At 44.2% G+C, this 20,128-nt stretch overlaps 2 protein-coding genes across 5 annotated transcripts; one reads left to right on the top strand and one right to left on the bottom strand.

Annotated features, from left to right (window-relative positions):
* Positions 1–97: 97 nt before the first annotated feature.
* On the bottom strand, positions 98–14,469 carry ddhd1b (DDHD domain containing 1b). 2 transcript variants are annotated; one of them, XM_014144959.3, is made up of 13 exons: positions 13,275–14,469; positions 12,871–13,074; positions 12,352–12,480; positions 11,402–11,549; positions 10,963–11,072; positions 10,373–10,479; positions 9,695–9,954; positions 6,924–7,002; positions 6,664–6,813; positions 6,322–6,386; positions 5,957–6,138; positions 3,264–3,515; positions 98–2,495 (listed from the first exon to the last, which is right to left on the bottom strand). In XM_014144959.3, exons 1-13 carry the CDS (start codon positions 14,065–14,067, stop codon positions 2,311–2,313), a joined length of 2,664 nt encoding a protein of 887 aa, XP_014000434.1. In that variant the 5' UTR covers positions 14,068–14,469; the 3' UTR covers positions 98–2,310. The 2 variants fall into 2 exon arrangements, with proteins under 2 accessions (XP_014000434.1, XP_014000435.1); XM_014144960.3 differs by having other exon boundaries at positions 12,892–13,074.
* Positions 14,465–20,128, top strand: cgrrf1 (cell growth regulator with ring finger domain 1). Of its 3 annotated transcripts, none has more exons than XM_045695219.2 (7): positions 14,486–14,690; positions 15,334–15,371; positions 15,554–15,693; positions 16,047–16,227; positions 18,244–18,391; positions 18,663–18,770; positions 19,085–20,128. In XM_045695219.2, exons 1-7 carry the CDS (start codon positions 14,655–14,657, stop codon positions 19,412–19,414), a joined length of 981 nt encoding a protein of 326 aa, XP_045551175.2. In that variant the 5' UTR covers positions 14,486–14,654; the 3' UTR covers positions 19,415–20,128.

Here is a 20,128-nt window from a genome sequence, read left to right as displayed (position 1 = left end):
CTACTCAAAAGGCACCTAATTGGTGGAATGACCGATGATGGGCTGTCTTGTCCTTGTTCATGAGTACATTTCAATAAACAGACAACAGACAGACAGCTGTAGAGATACATTTTAATGTATAACAAAAGGTTTAACAAGGTTAAGCATTACATCATTAATTTGAACAAAACACAGGTTTAAAAAGAGTGAGCAATGAGCATGACAGTGGATTGGGCAGTAAGAGAAAACATGACAGAAAAGCAGTGTCCTCTGGTGCAAGGCAAATGGGAGTATAGCTGAAGAATGGACTACCCACAACACAACCAATCACAATTCAATGCCCTTAGGGTACAGTACATTTTGCCTCGAACGACAACTCTATGCACAATTAAGAGAAGACATCTATGTCAGTTACACATTATGGCACATGAATGGGTAAGTTCTATCATAAGGAAGAAGGAGGTATCAGCTTGCTATGTTTGAGTGTAACAGTGACAGTGTGACATGTAAACCAGGATATGCCAAACCAAGGAGAGAAGCACGAACAAAATTCTCTAAATACTCTTTTCACACGACTGAGCCAAACTTAATCAAGCTGTATTGGACTGGCCTGGTTACGTATACACCATAGTTGCTGGAATGATGCTAGAAAGGACAAAGTGAAAATAAAAAATCTGTGCCAGCACAGCACAGTTGGGCTCGGCCACATAGTGTGAATCAGGCATTTGTAAGCGCAGATGCAATGGGATGACACAGTAGCATACCTAGGAATCTGACAGTATGACTTAACAAGGGATGCACTCAAACACATCCGAGGAGAACTTAAAACAGCAAACATTCACAAGAAAGTAAAAAGTCATACTTTGTACAAAATACATGACACCAAACATATATATAAAAAAACTTCCTGATGGCAAGCTTGATTGATCCTTGATTATGGCAGAGATCCAATTTGAGTGATGTCATTCGGTGTTAGTGTAATACATATTATTCTTTTTTACTTTAAAAAAAATAATGGAGGAACCCTCCAGGTGGCTTTCAATGAGCCTGCATGCTACAATCCCTCACTACTAGCAAGACAATCTTAAACAGAGCATATTCATCCCTGTCTATGTACATACTGCATATCATGCTTCATTTTCATTTTGGCCCGAATAGTTATTGATTTAAATAAAGTGTTAGAATAATAAGGAGTGAACTCAGCAGACTTCTCCACTGCAACTCTGTTTAGTTCCGTGGATGCGCATGAAACATTTTGGGTCCTTCGTGTGTGTGTGTGTGTTCCTCTTGTTTTACTGATATGTCGTATCTCTGTTTGTTGCCTGACTAGAAAGTGCAGAAAAATGTAAAGCTACCGTATATGTGCAACATGTCAGTGTTAGTTTTACAAATGGAGTGCTCTTTGCGATCAAGACGATTCACAATAGAACAAAGCGATTCGGTGGCCTTCCTAATGGACCGGCAAAACCGACCGAACCTGCCACTGTTATAAGAGAGAGCTAAACAAAAACTGTATTTGGCAACTTTGCTAAAGTTGTGTATCCAACATTAGTATCTTTCAGCTAGTCTTGCAGTTAGTCAGTTAGTGTAAACATAATTTGGCGACTCCACGCATCGTCGTAGCAGTACAGTTAGTATATAGGGCTGCACTTCATTTTGTCTTAAGTATGCTCCATCCAATGTCATCATCATTCATTTGGCTTTAACCCTAGCCAGGTTAAACCGGACTGAGCGGATAAAACAATGGTGAGTGCAGTGTTCCGTCTGGCTACTTCAACCCTTCCATAACAATCCACTTTGATCGACCTGACGGGTTGAAATCAAACGATGCAATTGAATGGGTTTCGGTGTGCTTCTCTGAGGCATTCAGACCATGAAAGGGTGGATTTGAATGTAACTCTCCCAACAGGCTAAACATCTGAATGAGTGTTGATGCTCAGAGTTGAGAGAGGTTAGGCTTGAGCCATGGCTACAGTTTCAGGAGTCACACAGGCCGAGTCAAAGCTGTGTCTGACACCAACACATTCCAAGAGACACAGTCATCATTTACGGTCACAGGAAAGAGGAACAATCTTAATTGGGGTTGGTGGGTGCTTTGGAGGGGAGACCGTATTCAATAAACCCACAGGGTGGATGAATTGACAGCATTGGGAACATTAGAGGAACAGTCACTATTAGAACCATATGGTAAAGGGAACGGTCTCTGACGAGATGACCACCAGCTGAACACAGGCTGTGGAGTGGTCTCTGACACACAGATATGTCTCCTCGGTCTGGTTGCAAGATCAAGTGGGTGTGTTTGTGTGTGTTTGTGTGTGTGTTGGCTGTGGGTTACGATAACTCTGGGTTATCCTCAGAGAGCTGAGTGGGATACTCCTGTCTGTACATGAAAGTGAGAAGAAATAGTGCCACGTCGTGGGAACACCAATAGGCAGTGTGAGAGGTCACCGCCGACCAATAGCGGCTCTCCACCATGCCCTCTCGCAGCTCAAAGTCAATACGCCTCTCCAACTCCACTGTAACACACAGAAAGACAAAGAGTTTTAGAACAAACACACACACACACAAAACATGCACTTTAAATTCTAGCCATAGATACTGGGACAAAGCAGTTACAAAATGCAATAGGGAAACCTCTGTCAAAATGGCATAGTGCGTAGTAAAGTTCACTGCTGGTTTCCGAAAACAATGAGGGAGTAGGTTCCAATACATTTTTCATATACTTAAAAATAATTACGATGTGCTTGATTTAGCCTGCCTAGCATGAGTTTGCACATTTGGTTATGACACTGGTTTGGTTCTTTGGCTGTCCCCATAGGGTTCTTTGGCTGTCCCCCCCCCATAGGATAACCCTTTGAATAACCTATTTTGGTTCCAGGTAGAACCCCTTCCACAGAGGGTTCTACATGGAACCCAAAATAGTTCTACCTGGAACCAAAAAGAGTTCCCCTATGGGGACAGCCAAAGAATACATTTTGGAACTGTACTACAGGGCAGAGTTTATAGATTTCTTCCTTCCAATTAGTTTTTCCTGGCCACTGTGCTCTTGCTTCTGCCTTTGCTTGGGTCTAGAGCCGGGTTACTGTAAAAGCAAGTGATAACTGCTGATGTAAAAAGGGCTTTACAGATACATTTGACTGACTGATTGATTGTGCCTGACAAGCTAAATCAAGCACACCTCAACTATTTAGTATAAAATATTTGCAATACATAATTGATCCAGGTCTGTGGGGAGGACTAAGGTAGATGCTTCGGTTGAATAGATCTGGTATAGGGATACGTACGTGTTGTGTTGTCCAGGATAGCCGAGTTGGAACGAGACATGGAGTGCTCTACTTCTCTCGTCTCCTCGACTACCGCTAACTTCTCCACTAACTCCGCAGCCACGCCCTCCTCCCCTGATACGGCATTATCCCCCTCCAAGACCCCGCCCTCCGAGTCGGAAGGCTCCTCCTCCACGCCGCCCACGTGACCACTTGAGCGCGAGAAGCGGGAGAAGAAGATCCCGCCGATGCCTTTGCCGAGACTTGCCGCGCCTGCCAAGACGGAGAGCACACAGCGAAACTCAAAGACAGACAAGCACACACACTCACGATCACATGGCACAGCACAGGACAGGTGCTTCTACACCTGCATTGCTTGCTGTTTGGGGTTTTAGACTGGGTTTCTGTACAGCACTTTGAGATATCAGCTGATGTAAGAAGGGCTATATAAATACATTTGATTTGATTTGACAACACATAAGTCTAACTTCTCACAGATATAGGCAGGAAAACAAGGGAACATCTATACTGTACCTATCACACCCATTGATTTACATAATAATTGCATTAGACTTGGTCCTATATTGCAAAGTGTTCGTTAGAAATAATATCTAATCATGAATTAAGGAAATCCTTTATTCATAGGTTCTATAGTGTCAATCCCTGTGACAAGACTTAATCGCTTTCCATTGATTTGTTGAGGCTGGGTTTTCTGGACAGTGGTTCTGTGCTTGGCTTGCTGCTACATCAGCTATGCAATCTACTTCTGTTTCAGCGAGCTAAAAGGAGGTATTTCCACAGAATAAAAAAATTATTACACGCATACACACATATATATTTATATATACACTGCTCAAAAAAATAAAGGGAACACTTAAACAACACAATGTAACTCCAAGTCAATCACACTTCTGTGAAATCAAACTGTCCACTTAGGAAGCAACACTGATTGACAATAAATTTCACATGCTGTTGTGCAAATGGAATAGACAACAGGTGGAAATGATAGGCAATTAGCAAGACACCCCCAATAAAGGAGTGGTTCTGCAGGTGGGGACCACAGACCACTTCTCAGTTCCTATGCTTCCTGGCTGATGTTTTGGTCACTTTTGAATGCTGGCGGTGCTTTCACTCTAGTGGTAGCATGAGACGGAGTCTACAACCCACACAAGTGGCTCAGGTAGTGCAGCTCATCCAGGATGGCACATCAATGCGAGCTGTGGCAAGAAGGTTTGCTGTGTCTGTCAGCGTAGTGTCCAGAGCATGGAGGCGCTACCAGGAGACAGGCCAGTACATCAGGAGACGTGGAGGAGGCCGTAGGAGGGCAACAACCCAGCAGCAGGACCGCTACCTCCGCCTTTGTGCAAGGAGGAGCAGGAGAAGCACTGCCAGAGCCCTGCAAAATGACCTCCAGCAGGCCACAAATGTGCATGTGTCTGCTCAAACGGTCAGAAACAGACTCCATGAGGGTGGTATGAGGGCATGACGTCCACAGGTGGGGTTTGTGCTTACAGCCCAACACCGTGCAGGACGTTTGGCATTTGCCAGAGAACACCAAGATTGGCAAATTCGCCACTGGCGCCCTGTGCTCTTCACAGATGAAAGCAGGTTCACACTGAGCACATGTGACAGACGTGACAGAGTCTGGAGACGCCATGGAGAACGTTCTGCTGCCTGCAACATCCTCCAGCATGACCGGTTTGGCGGTGGGTCAGTCATGGTGTGGGGTGGCATTTCTTTGGGGGGCCACACAGCCCTCCATGTGCTCGCCAGAGGTAGCCTGACTGCCATTAGGTACCGAGATGAGATCCTCAGACCCCTTGTGAGACCATATGCTGGTGCGGTTGGCCCTGGGTTCCTCCTAATGCAAGACAATGCTAGACCTCATGTGGCTGGAGTGTGTCAGCAGTTCCTGCAAGAGGAAGGCATTGATGCTATGGACTGGCCCGCCCGTTCCCCAGACCTGAATCCAATTGAGCACATCTGGGACATCATGTCTCGCTCCATCCACCAACGCCACGTTGCACCACAGACTGTCCAGGACTTGGCAGATGCTTTAGTCCAGGTCTGGGAGGAGATCCCTCAGGAGACCATCCGCCACCTCATCAGGAGCATGCCCAGGCGTTGTAGGGAGGTCATACAGGCACGTGGAGGCCACACACACTACTGAGCCTCATTTTGACTTGCTTTAAGGACATTACATCAAAGTTGGATCAGCCTGTAGTGTGGTTTTCCACTTTAATTTTGAGTGTGACTCCAAATCCAGACCTCCATGGGTTGATAAATTGGATTTCCATTGATTATTTTTGTGTGATTTTGTTGTCAGCACATTCAACTATGTAAAGAAAAAAGTATTTAATAAGATTATTTATTTCATTCAGATCTAGGATGTGTTGTTTAAGTGTTCCCTTTATTTTTTTGAGCAGTATATATATATATATATATCTTCATCCGTGGGTCTGTCCTTGACTAAAGCAGTATATATATATATATATCTTCATCCGTGGGTCTGTCCTTGACTAAAGCCTAAAAGCCCACTCTCTCTACTATAAAATAATAAAATAAGCCAATTTCAGGAAAGACCAAAGTAAAAAACACCAACAAGATAAACAAAGAGCAAAGTCTAAAAAGCAAGGAGATAAAAATGAAGAATCCATCACTGAAAGTCCCTATGTCCCTCCCTCCCTCCCCCCGTCTCTCATTCTCTCTCTCACCCATAATGCTGGCTTTCCCCAGGTTCGTAATGGACTCTCCGTAGTGTCTTCGGGCCTGAGGGGGGGAGGTACAGGGGCTAGGGAGGCTCTCCGTGTCCGAGACGGATGCACTTTCCTTCAGTGCAGGGTTGAGAAGTGTGGGACGGATCTGGTCGTACGGAGTCGGACTACTTGTGTTATACCTGTAGATCCCGGTCACAATACAATACGTCATTCACAAACACTGATTCGTACAAAACTGCTCCAAGGGTGTTGCTCTGCTGCCGATTCTGTGCTGTCCCAATATGTGTGTGTGTGTGTGTGTGTGTGTGTGTACTGACTGTGATCTATTCTATTCAAAATAATATACTAAATCCACTACTCACCAGTGTATTTGGACAGGTGAAATGTTACTGTAGTTCTTTAAAATTAGGGGCTCCAATCGGTACGCCTGAAAATACAGCCATAGGCATCATTAAGCACTTCCATCATGCCATCAGCAATCTCGGGACCGGAACCCAAAACCAAATCTTACGCACACTATCTAGCTAGCCACTTGATTTGATTCTGGAAGCACAAACGTAAACAGCAGGTATGTTTCCAACCCTACCAAAGCCCTTCCTGAGCCCCTTTCCCTTCCAATCCTTTACGGATCTGCTACAGTATACCATCAGTGACTGACTGCATGACTGAATGACTCTACTGTCTGGTTCAGTTGGTTGGCTCACCACAGGGTCGGTAGGATGAAAGACGTTGAAGAGACGTTGGCAGATGGATTTGGGTAAGATGTGATCCTGGGTCACGTTGTTCCCCGGTCGGATCCCTCGTAACGCCAAGAACACGGCCAGGGGAGAACCCATGCAAAAGAAGTTCTCCACCTATAACAAAATAAAAGGCACAGAGAAAATCAGAGGGGAACCGCGGTTAAATCCATGGCTCAATCTATCTGTCATAACAATTAGAAGGAATGAAATATGGAATTTGTCACCTTAAATTTCAAGGCTGAAGAAGAACCTTCAGATGATGGGGATTGCAAACCAGCAAACTGATTTTCCAAATCCCGTAACCTTTAGACATGAATGCAACACCAATATTATCACACAACTGTAAATGAAACATAAACATTCAACACTGGGGACAAATGAGGGTGGGATCTGGGTCGTATTCAATAGGGCACACCGTAGCAAAACAAAAATCCAAAAATCCAAAAAGTTTAAGTAATCCTTCCCTGTTTGAGTCAGTTTTTTTCCCTGTTTGGTGCCTAATGAATTTGACCCTGGCCAGGGCCGTGAAGAGACGTTTCAGGGAGATAAAAAAATAAATAATACTTTAATAATTCATACACTACATGACTAAAAGTATGTGGACACCTGCTCGTCGAACATATTAGTCCAAAATCATGGGCATTAATATGGAGTTGGTCGCCCCTTTGCTGCAATAACAGCCTCCACTCTTCTGGGAAGGCTTTCCACTAGATGTTGGAACATTGCTGTGGGGACTTGCTTCCATTCAGCCACAAGAGCATTAGTGAGGTCTGACACTGATGTTGGGCGTGGCTCGCAGTTAGTGTTCCAATTAATCCCAAAGTTCTTCCACACTGATCTCAACAAACCATTTCTGTATGGACCTCACTTTGTACACGGGGGCTTTATCATACTGAAACAGGAAAAGGCCTTCCCCAAACTGTTGCCACAAAGTTGGAAGCACAGAATTGTCTAGAATGTCATTGTATGCTGTAGCGTTAAGATTTCCCTTCACTGGAACTAAAGGGTCAAGCCCAAAACATGAAAAACAACCCCAGATCATTATTCCTCCTCCACCAAACTTTGGCATTGCGCATGGTGATCTTAGGCTTGTGTGCGACTGCTCGGCCATGGAAACCTACTTCATGAAGCTCCCGACGAACAGTTCTTGGTTCTGACGTTGCTTCCAGAGGCAGTTTGGAACTCAGTAGTGAGAGTTGCAACCAAGAACAGATGGTTTTTTTACGCGCTACGCACTTCCCGTTCTGTGAGCTTGTGTGGCCAACCTCTTCGCGGCTGAGCCGTTGTTGCTCCTAGACTTCACAATAACAGCACTTACAGTTGACCGGGGCAGCACTAGCAGGGCAGAAATTTGCCGAACTGACTTGTTGGAAAGGTGGCATTCTATGACGGTGCCACGTTGAAAGCCACTGAGCTCGTCAGTAAGGCCATTCTACTGCCAAAGTATGTCTATGGAGATTGCATGGCTGTGTGCTCGATTTTATACACCTGTCAGCAACGGGTGTGGCTGAAATAGCCTAATCCACTAATTTGAATGGGTGTCCACATTCTTTTTTTATATATATAGTGTATCTCGGCAAAGGCCTATTTATTTCTGCAACAATACTCTCTCATCATCACAAATTGTAAGCAAGCTAGTTACATTCCCTCTTACAGACATGAATGCCATCGGGAAAATCGGGTGATCATTGATGTTGATGATTGATGTAAATCTACAAGTTAGCTAGCTCAATTTCTTTTACTGATTGCGATTTACCTCTATATGTCTTTCTGCCTCTATCTGCTGCGGATATCAGCCAACCAGACCAAATATTGATGATGATTTAGGCTAAATCAAGTGTTAACAAGTGTTAATACAATTTTATGCTGCTGTTTATTTTTTTTACAAAGACAACAAACGTGTTAACAACACCATAGAGCACAACAGTATGAGTCATAATACCCATAAAACCCAGCGGTCAAACAGAGAAATGGGTCCAATACATTTTTCCCATAGGAGATTTTGGAAACACAAAATAAGGGGCTGTGTTTCGTGTTGGCTTACTATGGCGTGACGTTTTAATAACCATGTAAATCTGTCTCGGACAACGTGACGTTTATCAATATTTTTGCTTGTATTTACACCCAACAAATGAAATGCTAATTAGCTGCTAATGTGCCTATCATAAAGAACTGATGATCTGGACAAGACTGCTGAATCGAGGCAAAGGTAAGAATCTCTAGATTAACTATCTAATGTTAGCTAAATGTAGTAATGAATAAATTGTCTAAATTCCTTTACATTTACGCGTTAGCAAAGGTCCCATCTAAAGATGACATGCTTGCAGGGATTTGTAGTCTTGCATGATGTCTACTTTGATGCTAATTAGCATTTTTTGAATCTGAAAGTAAATAGAGACAAATATATTGATAAAAGTCACCTTGTCCGAGAGATTTACATGGTTATCAAAACGGCACGCCAGGGTACGCCTACACAAAACACAGCCCTTATTTTAAGCGTTTCTAAAATCCCCTATGGGAAAAATGAATGGTGGAAAAACGATTGGAACCATTTGCGTTTGACGGTTAGGTTTTATGGGTATTATGACACCTCTGTGGGGCTCTATAAAGAGGAGGGGGTATGGCCTGGGTCCTATCAGGACACACAGGGCACCCAACGGGTCCTGCCAATGCACGCCCGGCATCCCGTGTGCAACGAGTCAAGCCTGGGGTGGGGGTGATACTGTTGTCAGTACTGTTGAGATATAAACTAGGTAGCTAGCTACCAACACTTGACCTGTGATCGCATCTCTCAAGCCATGCATGTTTGGATACCGGGAGCGCACAAGCTCCGTACACGGCAGCTCAACAGGCACAACCAACGGACGGGTTGGGGGGTGGCAAACTTGACAACGACTTGCGGGCAGTGGGTTCCAAACAACAATGACAAAACAAAATCATATTTTGGGGGGAGGGGAAATTAGAGCCTGACCCTGGCTATTGAGTGTCTACCTACCTGAGTCGTGTGAGTCTCAGCTCCTCTTGTAGGTGACGCTCCTGATACCTTGGCCAGCACTCTTGCATCTCTTTTGGGTCCGGCGATAGTTCTTCATGACGGAAGCGTACGGGGTCCCAGCCTGTCATGATGTCGAAGGTTATGACACAACCCAGGGAGTGGGACACGATGGACACCTTGCCACTCTCCTCAAACTCGGGGTTCCGCATGCAGAAGAGTGTGTATAGCCGATTCAGCTCCTGAGTTAGACCCCTAGTGATCTACAGACACACGAAGCATGATGAATTACATTTGTGTATTAGGCTGCAACTGCAAATTGGTAGATATTAGAGTTTGAGACTGTGCTTGTATGTGGTAAAATATGCATGGGACATGCAGACAAGTGTGTGTGTGTGTGTGTGGTGTGTGGTGTGTGTGTGTGTGTGTGTGTGTGTGTGTGTGTGTGTGTGTGTCTAGACACATGGCATGCGAAAGTGGACACTATCATATGTCTACTGTATGTTTATTTGACTCACAGTGACCAGTGGGCCCCTATAGTTGTCTACTCTACAACCAACAGACATACAGACCAGCGGTGGCTGGTGGCACCAAACATGGGGAGGACGGGCTCATAGGATTTATGGTCATTCATTTGGAATGTTAATGAATGAGTGGTGTCATTAATGAAGAGAGTCTCACCTCGTCTCTGTACAGAGGGCTGGTGTAGTACATGATGTCCATAGCACTGCTGTTGAGCATGTCTCTGAGTCCTCGAACTTTGTCTGGAGTGATGGAGTCCACAGTGTCTGCAACCATCACACAATCACACACACACACACACACACACCACACACACACACACACACACACACACACACACACACACACACACACACACACACACACACACACACACACACACACCACACACACCACACCCCCGTCACCTACAAAGACATTTCAGTCCCTCCGGTATGTCAAACAGTGGGACTACAAGCAAAATGATCTATCTATACACACTAATAGCTGACGTTACTACTTAAAGGGATATTTTATTTCACCTTTACGTATACAGGGTTGTCTCATTGCAAGAGAGACAAGACAAGAAAAAGATACACATACACATACATATCCACTGTCTTTGAGCAGGTGCCGGAGCAAACAATAAAAACCAGACTCTGCACCCTGCCATCTATGCTACCATGCGGTTTATTGGCGACAACGTTTCCCGACCACTAAGGTCTTCAATAGGTCACAAAGTAGGTGTGGCCAAACTGGCCATTACATACCTCCATCCAGGCACAGTTTGGACCTCCACTCCACAGGAAGGAACTCCACGTGCTCTGTGGAACGATCGGAGAAATGCTTCTCCTCCATCTTCCGAGCAGCGTCCCTCATCCTGTAGACGAGTAAAGGCACAGACACAGATGTGCATAAACAAACGTTACGCTACCAAGGATGTTTGGCCATATTTCCTAGGAATACCCTTTTCATGAAGCTTTATGAGCGCATTACTATTGCACAACATAGCTGTGAATAAGTGATCATAAACAATGGTGCCGAGACAGCTTTAGATTGAATCCTCCAGGTCCCAATCGTTGCTATCCTTTCTCCCACTCTGGCTCACTTTCCCTACAATAATACTAGATTATAAACATATGAGATTGTATGAAACTCTATGGCAGGTTCTGATAGGGTTTTATACAGCTCATTGTTCCCGTAACTCACATGCTTGTGTTCCTGATGATGCGGCCCTCATCCATCTTCTGGCCAATCCCGTGCACCACAAAGACAATGTGTGTTGTTTCGGGCGGTGTGTCTTCGGGCGCTGCCTCCTCCACATAGCCCCGATGGAGACGCGTCCCACTACTGCCAGCTGAGGAGGACACAGGGGAATTATACCAGTTATTATACAGGACACAGGGGAATTATACCAGTTATTATACAGGACACAGGGGAATTATACCAGTTATTATACAGGACACAGGGGAATTATACCAGTTATTATACAGGACACAGGGGAATTATACCAGTTATTATACAGGACACAGGGGAATTATACCAGTTATTATACAGGACACAGGGGGATTATACCAGTTATTATACAGGACACAGGGGAATTATACCAGTTATTATACAGGACACAGGGGAATTATACCAGTTATTATACAGGACACAGGGGAATTATACCAGTTATTATACAGGACACAGGGGAATTATACCAGTTATTATACAGGACACAGGGGAATTATACCAGTTATTATACAGGACACAGGGGAATTATACCAGTTATTATACAGGACACAGGGGAATTATACCAGTTATTATACAGGACACAGGGAATTATACCAGTTATTATACAGGACACAGGGAATTATACCAGTTATTATACAGGACACTGTAAAGGTCGTTTTATACAGTATAGAAACACAATATTTGAGCAAATCCCACAAAAGGCTGCTAGTTCGTTCTGTCAAAATTTATGTTTTTAGTCAGGATCATTATGAGATGGAAAAAAATACATTATAAGGGTGTCATACATGCTTTGACAAGGCTTATAATGCATTATAACCATAGGTGCACAATTGTACCTGCAGGTTTTAAGTTAGGTGTTATACACCATGTTGTAGGCAGTGAAACACAGAGGATTCTTATTTCACCTCAGTGGGGACACAAACCTTTGGAGAAGCCCAGTCTCTGGGTGACAGTGCGTGCGATCTTGGAGGTAGTGGCATCACTGTAGAGATACACCTCATCCACACTGTGCCAGTCCACATGGCTTCGGCTCAGTTTCAAACTGTGGATCGCTGTGAGAATCAAGAGGAAAATTAATTAACATAGACCTAATAACGTCCTTCCGTTAATGTGAATTAAGTCTCCAGTGACTTTTGTAGAAATCCCACTTCCATACACCACTTGCATGCACTCAATCAAGGGTCGTGTTCAGTTGGTACTAAAAGGAAGAAAATTGTCCAGAACGGATATGAAATTGTCCAATAAGAATCGCTTGTTTTTGTGTTCTGCAGTAGCCATGTGCGACGTTCTAGCCATGTTATTTTCTTTCCTTATTCAAAGTGTTTATTTTTGGGCCCAGAACCGGTGTGTGTTGTTCATCTATATCATTCACATAGAATGTGACACATACACCCTTCATCAGCACGGTCACGCCAGACATGGCACGCCCCCGTCCCACTTGCCATTGAGTCCATCCACTTTACCGTCCTTGCTGTCCACTGTGGTGGTCACCACTTCGGTGGCAGTCTCGTAGATCTCCCTCATCTGTTGTCCACGAAAACGGGCCAGGTGCTCCAGCTCGATGAGGTCACTCTCGTCCTCCTCCAGAGGAAGCCACGTGCCGTCGATGAACCACTGGCCCCTCATCACAGGAATACGGTCCTGCTCTGTGGACAAAGGGGTTGCGACGTATGGTCATGTCGGTCCAACTGTATTGAATGAGCAGTAGGCTATTAACTTTGCTCTATGCTCGGACAGATGTGGGACTGTTATGACATGAATAGGAATGGTATCAGTGTGATAAAACCAGGATTAACAAGACAAATAGCACGAGAGAGAGAAACATCTATAGTGATAGGCTACTCACGGTTCCAGTAGACTGGGTAACATTCTTTCTCTTTGACATCCACTTCATAGAGACCCCCTCTGACGCAAACAGCCTCAACGTTGACACTTATGGAATCCAAGTCGATGTCATCCGTCTCGTATCCTCCCTCCCCTCCACCTTCCCCTTCCCCTGTCGCCGGATCCGCTTGAACAGCTCCCCCCTCCGCCACGTCCTCCGGTTGGGCCTCGGACCCCGTGGCTGACCCACTGGCGTTCTCTGGTTCAATGGCGGGATTGCGACATTTCACCTTGCAGGGGTTTAGTTCACATAATTTGCGGTAAATGACTTCAATTTTCAAAGAGTCGTGTCCAACAAATGGCTTCCAGGTTCTCTTGTCCTCTTTGTAGAACCATCGCACTTCCTCGGGTCCCAGCTCGGTGACGACCTCCCCGCGGTGTCTGGAACTGTTGGAGCGGTTCCGCTTCTTTGTAGTCACATTCCCATCACTTTCGGTGTACTTCAGGTCGTTTGTGATGTCCAAATAGCCTGTCCCTGAGTCGGGGAGAGAGTGATAGCCCGAGTAAGTTTCCTCCACTAGGCCCAATATCATGCCGTCTTGAGATAAACGGTGATCGCCTAGCAGCAGCGGAGGCAAGTGCATTTCCAAGCCGGACTGGACCGAGTCCATCTCCCCGTGTATAGTCTCTCCCATCGGTTCCTCGTAGCACGACACAAAGACATCATTGGCCATATCCCAGTCATTGCTGCTCACGGAATTATTATCCGAGCTCAGTCGACGGGTAGTCGACTTAATGTCCTTAAAATTGCTCATGACTTGACAAAAAAAATTCAACAGCTTGTTCCCTAAAAAACAATATGGCCTACGTTCTCAAACTTATTGATTTCTTCGCCTCTTGTTGACCTTTGATTGACAGTCATAGGTCCAGGACTAACGGTTTCCAAACCTTCTCCTTGATTACTGCAAATGCCACCATCTTTGAGCTGGTTCATCCACTCAGTATCCAGATATAGGCTACCAAATGTGAGACTTTTTGAAATTACTGATAGATATCCTACTACTCAGAGACCCATTTTGTCACTGCCAGTAGGTTTACCTGTTCACTTATTCTATTCGCATGCCTATCTGCGATTTGCTTACAACATAATTACAATGGTAGGCTACGTGTTCCTCCTCCCAAATGCGCGAAAAGATTGCGCATGAGGGGCAGATGGTGTACTGGCCACCGTAGTTGAAAGACGGAAGTAACTGCTTTGAAGAAAACGAATATTGTTTTCTCCACGGGTTTAATCATAAATTGGTTTATTTATCTTTAGCCAAGATTTTAAAAAAATGGCAGCTGTGTTTCTAATTACGTTGTATGAATATTCTCCATTATTTTACATTACTGTCATATCGTTATGTTTCGTTGTTACCGCCGCCATGGTCCTCGGCTGGTAGGTTCCTGTCAAAATGCCTTGTTATGACAACAACATTAGGCTGTTATTATTGAATGGAATTATTATTTTAGCCTACAAATAAAGTTGCTAACTATCTGTGCCTACATTAAGCAATCGGCCCTGTTTATATTTTGTTCAGTAAATCTCAACTTCTCCTGTGTTTTTGTTGCGGTAATAAAGATTGCAAACGGCGATGCAACTTTGATACTTCACGTGACAGCATACAGAGTGATACAATTTTGCAATGTTAGGCACGCGCGAAAATGTTTTATATTTTATTTATTAGGATCCCCATTAGCCGACGGCAATGGCGACAGCTAGTCTTATTAGGGTGCGACCCATAACGAAATATACATGACAGACAAAATACTTTTCAATGTACATACATTTAAAAATATTCACATGTTGTGGGTGTGTGTGTATCTATCAGTTACACATGCATGTCAGTACATACACACAACAGGTAAAATGAAACTTTGTAGCGTTGGACCTTGGATAAACCTGGCATTCGGGAAAGTTAATCAAAGTGTCATTGCCTCAGAAAAAAATACAGTATCTGGTATTGTATTTACTGAAACATGCACTGTTCTGCACAGTCGTCTACTAGTTTTATTATAACATGTTTTTTTTTGTTTAAAAGCAATTTACAATGTTCTACACATTTCTTTACATCAAAAGGTAGGCTATTAGAGAGCTTCATTTAAAATCAGAAATTGTTTTATAAACTTTTATCAATTTGGTGTGCACGTAATATCAAGTTGTTATATTGAAGGCTACTTCACTCATCTTGTCTGATCTCTTATACACACAACATCATGACATATTCAGATTTTCTGTCCTATGTTCCACATCTCCCATAGGTTTGGTTTCGATGTCCCAGTGATTCTCCGCAGCTCTGATGAGACTGAGTCAGTCTTGCCTGCCCCAGAGAAGAGGATGGTTCAGGTGACCAACCCCTTTGCCCTAGAGATGGGGTCCTCTGGGGTGGCCTCTGTGACTGGTGAGAGAGCATGCAAAGACAGTTATTATGCAACAAACCACACATAGAGCCAGTTTCCGGGACCCAGATTATAATAGCAATAAGGCACCTCAGGGGTTTGTGATATATGGCCAATATACCACGGCTAAGGGCTGTGTCCAGGCACTCCACGTTGTGTCGTGCAAAAGGACAGCCCTTAGCTCTGGTATATTTGCCATAAACCACACCTCCTCGGGCTTTATTGCTTAAATATACCACATTTTCTTATTGAGTGGTTAACCAGGGAAATATACAACTAGTACTGCATCCATGCCAATTTCCCCAACACCCATCTGACTGCCACTTTGAATCATTCATTGTTGTCCTCTTTCCAGAGGGTGTGTCCCTGCTTCCATGCTGCCTGGAGCCTTGTGTGCTGAGTTGTTACTGGGGTTGTGGTGTCCATGCCCTACAGGGGGCGCTACAGACCCACCAACAAGGCCCCAGTAAGCTCGCCACGCCACATCTGTTCCAGGAAGCTCTGCACTTCCAGTACCACCACTGCCAAAGCTTCCAGTATCCTTCTCACAGGCGATAATCTGATAATCGTATAATCTGTATCGTTGTTGTTAGTATAAGTACATGTTTTGTATATGTGATGGTCCTATGATGTGTTCTTCATTTCTACTCTTATTATTATCTATCCTGTTGTCTAGTCACTTTACCCTGCCTCTATGTACATACAGTGTCCAACTCAAATACCTCATACTCCTTCCTGCACATTGATCTGGTACTGGTACTCCCTGTATATAGCTCCACATTGATCTGGTACTGGTACTCCCTGTATATAGCTCCACATTGATCTGGTACTGATACTTCCTGTATATAGCTTCACATTGATCTGGCACTGGTACTCCCTGTAAATAGCTCCACATTGATCTGGTACTGGTACTCCCTGTATATAGCTCAGGAGGGATTTTGTCCCACTCCTCTTTGCAGATCTTCTCCAAGTCATGAAGGTTTCGAGGCTGACGTTTGGCAACTCGAACCTTCAGCTCCCTCCACAGATTTTCTATGGGATTAAGGTCTGGAGACTGACTAGGCCACTCCAGGACCTTAATGTGCTTCTTCTTGAGCCACTCCTTTGTTGCCTTGGCCGTGTGTTTTGGGTCATTGTCATGCTGGAATATCCATCCACGACCCATTTTCAATGCCCTGGCTGAGGGAAGGAGGTTCTCACCCAAGATTTGACAGTACATGGCCCCGTCCATTGTCCCTTTGATGCGGTGAAGTTGTCCTGTCCCCTTAGCAGAAAAACACCCCAAAGAATAATGTTTCCACCTCCATGTTTGACGGTGGAGATGGTGTTCTTGGGGTCATAGGCAGCATTCCTCCTCCAAACACGGCGAGTTGAGTTGATGCCAAAGAGCTCAATTTTGGTCTCATCTGACCACAACACTTTCACCCGGTTGTCCTCTGAATCATTCAGATGTTCATTGGCAAACTTCAGACGGGCATGTATATGTATTCTTGAGCAGGGGGACCTTGCGGGCGCTGCAGGATTTCAGTCCTTCACGGCGTAGTGTGTTACCAGTTGTTTTCTTGGTGACTATGGTCCCAGCTGCCTTGAGATCATTGACAAGATCCTCCCGTGTAGTTCTGGGCTGATTCCTCACTGTTCTCATGATCATTGCAACCCCACAAGTTGAGATCATGCATGGAGCCCCAGGCCGAGGGATATTGACAGTTCTTTTGTGTTTCTTCCATTTGCGAATAATCGCACCAAATGTTGTCACCTTCTCACCAAGCTGCTTGGCGATGATCTTGTAGCCCATTCCAGCCTTGTGTAGGTCTACAATCTTGTCCCTGACATCCCTGGAGAGCTCTTTGGTCTTGGCCATGGTGGAGAGTTTGGAATCTGATTGATTGATTGCTTCTGTGGACAGGTGTCTTTTTTACAGGTAACAAGCTGCGGTTAGGAGCACTCCCTTTAAGAGTGTGCTCCTAATCTCAGCTCGTTACCTGTATAAAAGACACCTGGGAGCCAGAAATCTTTCTGATTGAGAGGGGGTCAAATACTTATTTCCCTCATTAAAATGCAAATAAATTCAGAACATTTTTGACATGCGTTTTTCTGGATATTTTGGTTGTTTTTCTGTCTCTCACTGTTCAAATAAACCTACCATTAAAATTATAGACTGATCCTTTCTTTATCAGTGGGCAAACGTACAAAATCAGCAGGGGATCAAATACTTTTTCCCCCACTGTAGCTTCATTCGTATGTATTTTATTCCTCTTGTGTTACTTTTTTAAATTAATTGTTTTACTCTGCATCATTGGGAAAGGCTTGTGACAAATAACATTTGATTTCCAATATTCAGGTTCTAGAAGATATTATTTGCTCATGTTTGTCTTTTATGCACATTAATGCATGTTTCAATGATGTATGATATGTCATATTTCATCATCATGATATTTAGTTGTGACACTAAGGTTGAGGATAGACGGATGGAGTGCGTGCAAGGCTAAAATTTCATGTCTTTCAGTTCAGTTTCATCCTGCATGTATTTTACCCCTTAACCAAAGCCTCAGTATCAGTGGAGAGGACAGAGAGGAGCATTATACCAAGATGCCAGCCGATCTGGGGATCACTGATTTTGGGCTTTTGCCACGGGAACGCTACCCCGTAGTGGCTGTCCTCACACTGGCCGAATCTGAAGCAAGCGACACGTACAACATTGTTAGTATGACAGTCTTGGTAATACTTGGAACATCGTCACATGGGGCCAGTTTCGTGGGCACAAATTAAGCCTAGTCCTTGAACATGCTCAATCTGTGTCCGGGAAACCAGCCCATGAAGTCCAATCACTTCAATGTGTATTATCCTAGGGGTAATGATGCAATCCACACCCCGATATAAGGTGTGCTCATTAGGTTTAAAGTTACCATCCTGGCATGGGTGCAGTCCTGGGATGTGACACTCATTATCCCTCATTGTTCCTCTCGCTCAGGTCGCCAGCGTCACAGTGGTTCACGTTCCAGATGACAAATACAGCCTGTCGGCACGGATCCTGTTTCAATATCTCCTCACGGCACAAGGGAACATGTATGAGTTGAAGGTACGGCTGTATTTTTTGTTAATTCATCATTTATTTCTCCAGTCCCATTGACGTAGCAGGAATGTCTTGTTCAAGGTAATGGACAAGGGCTCAGTGAGATTACAGTAGCCAATCATTACTTTTTTCAGATCTTTGGTTGCGTTCCGATATCCATACTAGCGTACCGTTTAGAATGCAGGCCAAATTGCCAAAACATTGCTTCTTACGTGGTGTGCTATTGTAGTTATTAGAACAGAGTGTTCACTGTTAAGAGCAAGTCTGATGCTGGCAGTTGACATCCTTACAAATGTAATGTTATCTGTTGTGTCCTCCAGCCACTATTTATGTCAGCCGAGAGCATGGGGTTGTCGGAGGCGACTGACCCCGACCGTAGCACAGAGGCACCACCAGAAACACAGAGAAGAGAACCCAGAAAGGAGGAAAAGATGCCAGCAATGGAAGATGAAGAGGACTGGTCAGAGGAGGGAAAAGGCAAAGAGTGTGTGGTGTGTCAGAATGCACCTGTTAACCGCGTCCTGCTGCCCTGCAGGCACGCCTGTGTGTGTGACGGCTGTGTCCATCGCTTCCAACACTGCCCCATATGCAGAGCTTTCGTATTAGAGTCCTTTGCCCTGTTCCAGCGGCCCCATATGGAGGAAGAATGAACTGTAATGTAGCAGGTCAATATTATCAGTATTTATAATATGAACGTAGTAATGTTACTCATTGGAGTAGTTCTACAGGCTACTGATAGGAAGGAATGGTGTCCAAAAAGTGCATGCCGATTGCCACGATGGGTGCTGTTCCAACACAGATACATTAGTACAATTTCAACGGAATCAAAGTGTTTATAGAATGGATGATATGGTTTCACATTGAGGTGTGTTTTATTGGACATTTCCAACTGTTTTATGGCTGTGAGCATATGAACCACATTTTATCATGTTGAGTTTATCGAGGTGCAAACTACTCCTTGTACTATTTGTAAATGTAGATATGGAATGCACACGCACCCTCACACAAGGATGGCTGTTGCGGAAAGACTGCTACATGTTTGATAGTGTCTTGATGGTGTATTGTTTGTCCTTCATGTTCTAATACTTTAATGTTACCCCTTCCTTGTGTTTTTTTGTAATAAATAATTTAAAAAAATTCAAATGTAGATATGGAAAACCTAATATTTTTGATGTGCAATGTATAGAGAATGTATTGTATTTGTCAATATATCATACAGTGAGGTGTTTTTTCTTTAGAGCCTTAATCGTGGACAGAAGTTATGAATTGCAGCTTTATGAAAATCACAAAGAAATCAAACCTGTCATCACAGCTTCCCCAAGGTTTAAAAGGCAGCAAAAAAATAAAATAAAATTGGACAATCA

The sequence above is a fragment of the Salmo salar genome, chromosome 15 (assembly GCF_965601325.2).
Source record: "Salmo salar chromosome 15, fSalSal1, whole genome shotgun sequence".
Taxonomy (NCBI): domain Eukaryota; kingdom Metazoa; phylum Chordata; class Actinopteri; order Salmoniformes; family Salmonidae; genus Salmo; species Salmo salar.
Note: the sequence above shows the minus strand (reverse complement) of the source record. Positions and strands in the feature narration are given on the sequence as shown.

Excerpts from the sequence above, each read along its gene's own strand:
- cgrrf1 (XM_014144714.3), top strand. The coding sequence starts at position 14,587 with ATGGCAGCTGTGTTTCTAATTACGTTGTATGAATATTCTCCATTATTT. Across the intron at positions 14,691-15,553 it reads GCCGCCATGGTCCTCGGCTG|GTTTGGTTTCGATGTCCCAG; the intron begins GTAGGTTCCTGT and ends CATCTCCCATAG. Across the intron at positions 15,694-16,046 it reads TGGGGTGGCCTCTGTGACTG|AGGGTGTGTCCCTGCTTCCA; the intron begins GTGAGAGAGCAT and ends TCCTCTTTCCAG.
- ddhd1b (XM_014144959.3), bottom strand. The coding sequence starts at position 14,067 with ATGAGCAATTTTAAGGACATTAAGTCGACTACCCGTCGACTGAGCTCG. Across the intron at positions 9,955-10,372 it reads GCCCTCTGTACAGAGACGAG|ATCACTAGGGGTCTAACTCA; the intron begins GTGAGACTCTCT and ends GTGTGTCTGTAG. Across the intron at positions 6,814-6,923 it reads CTTCAGCCTTGAAATTTAAG|GTGGAGAACTTCTTTTGCAT; the intron begins GTGACAAATTCC and ends ATTTTGTTATAG.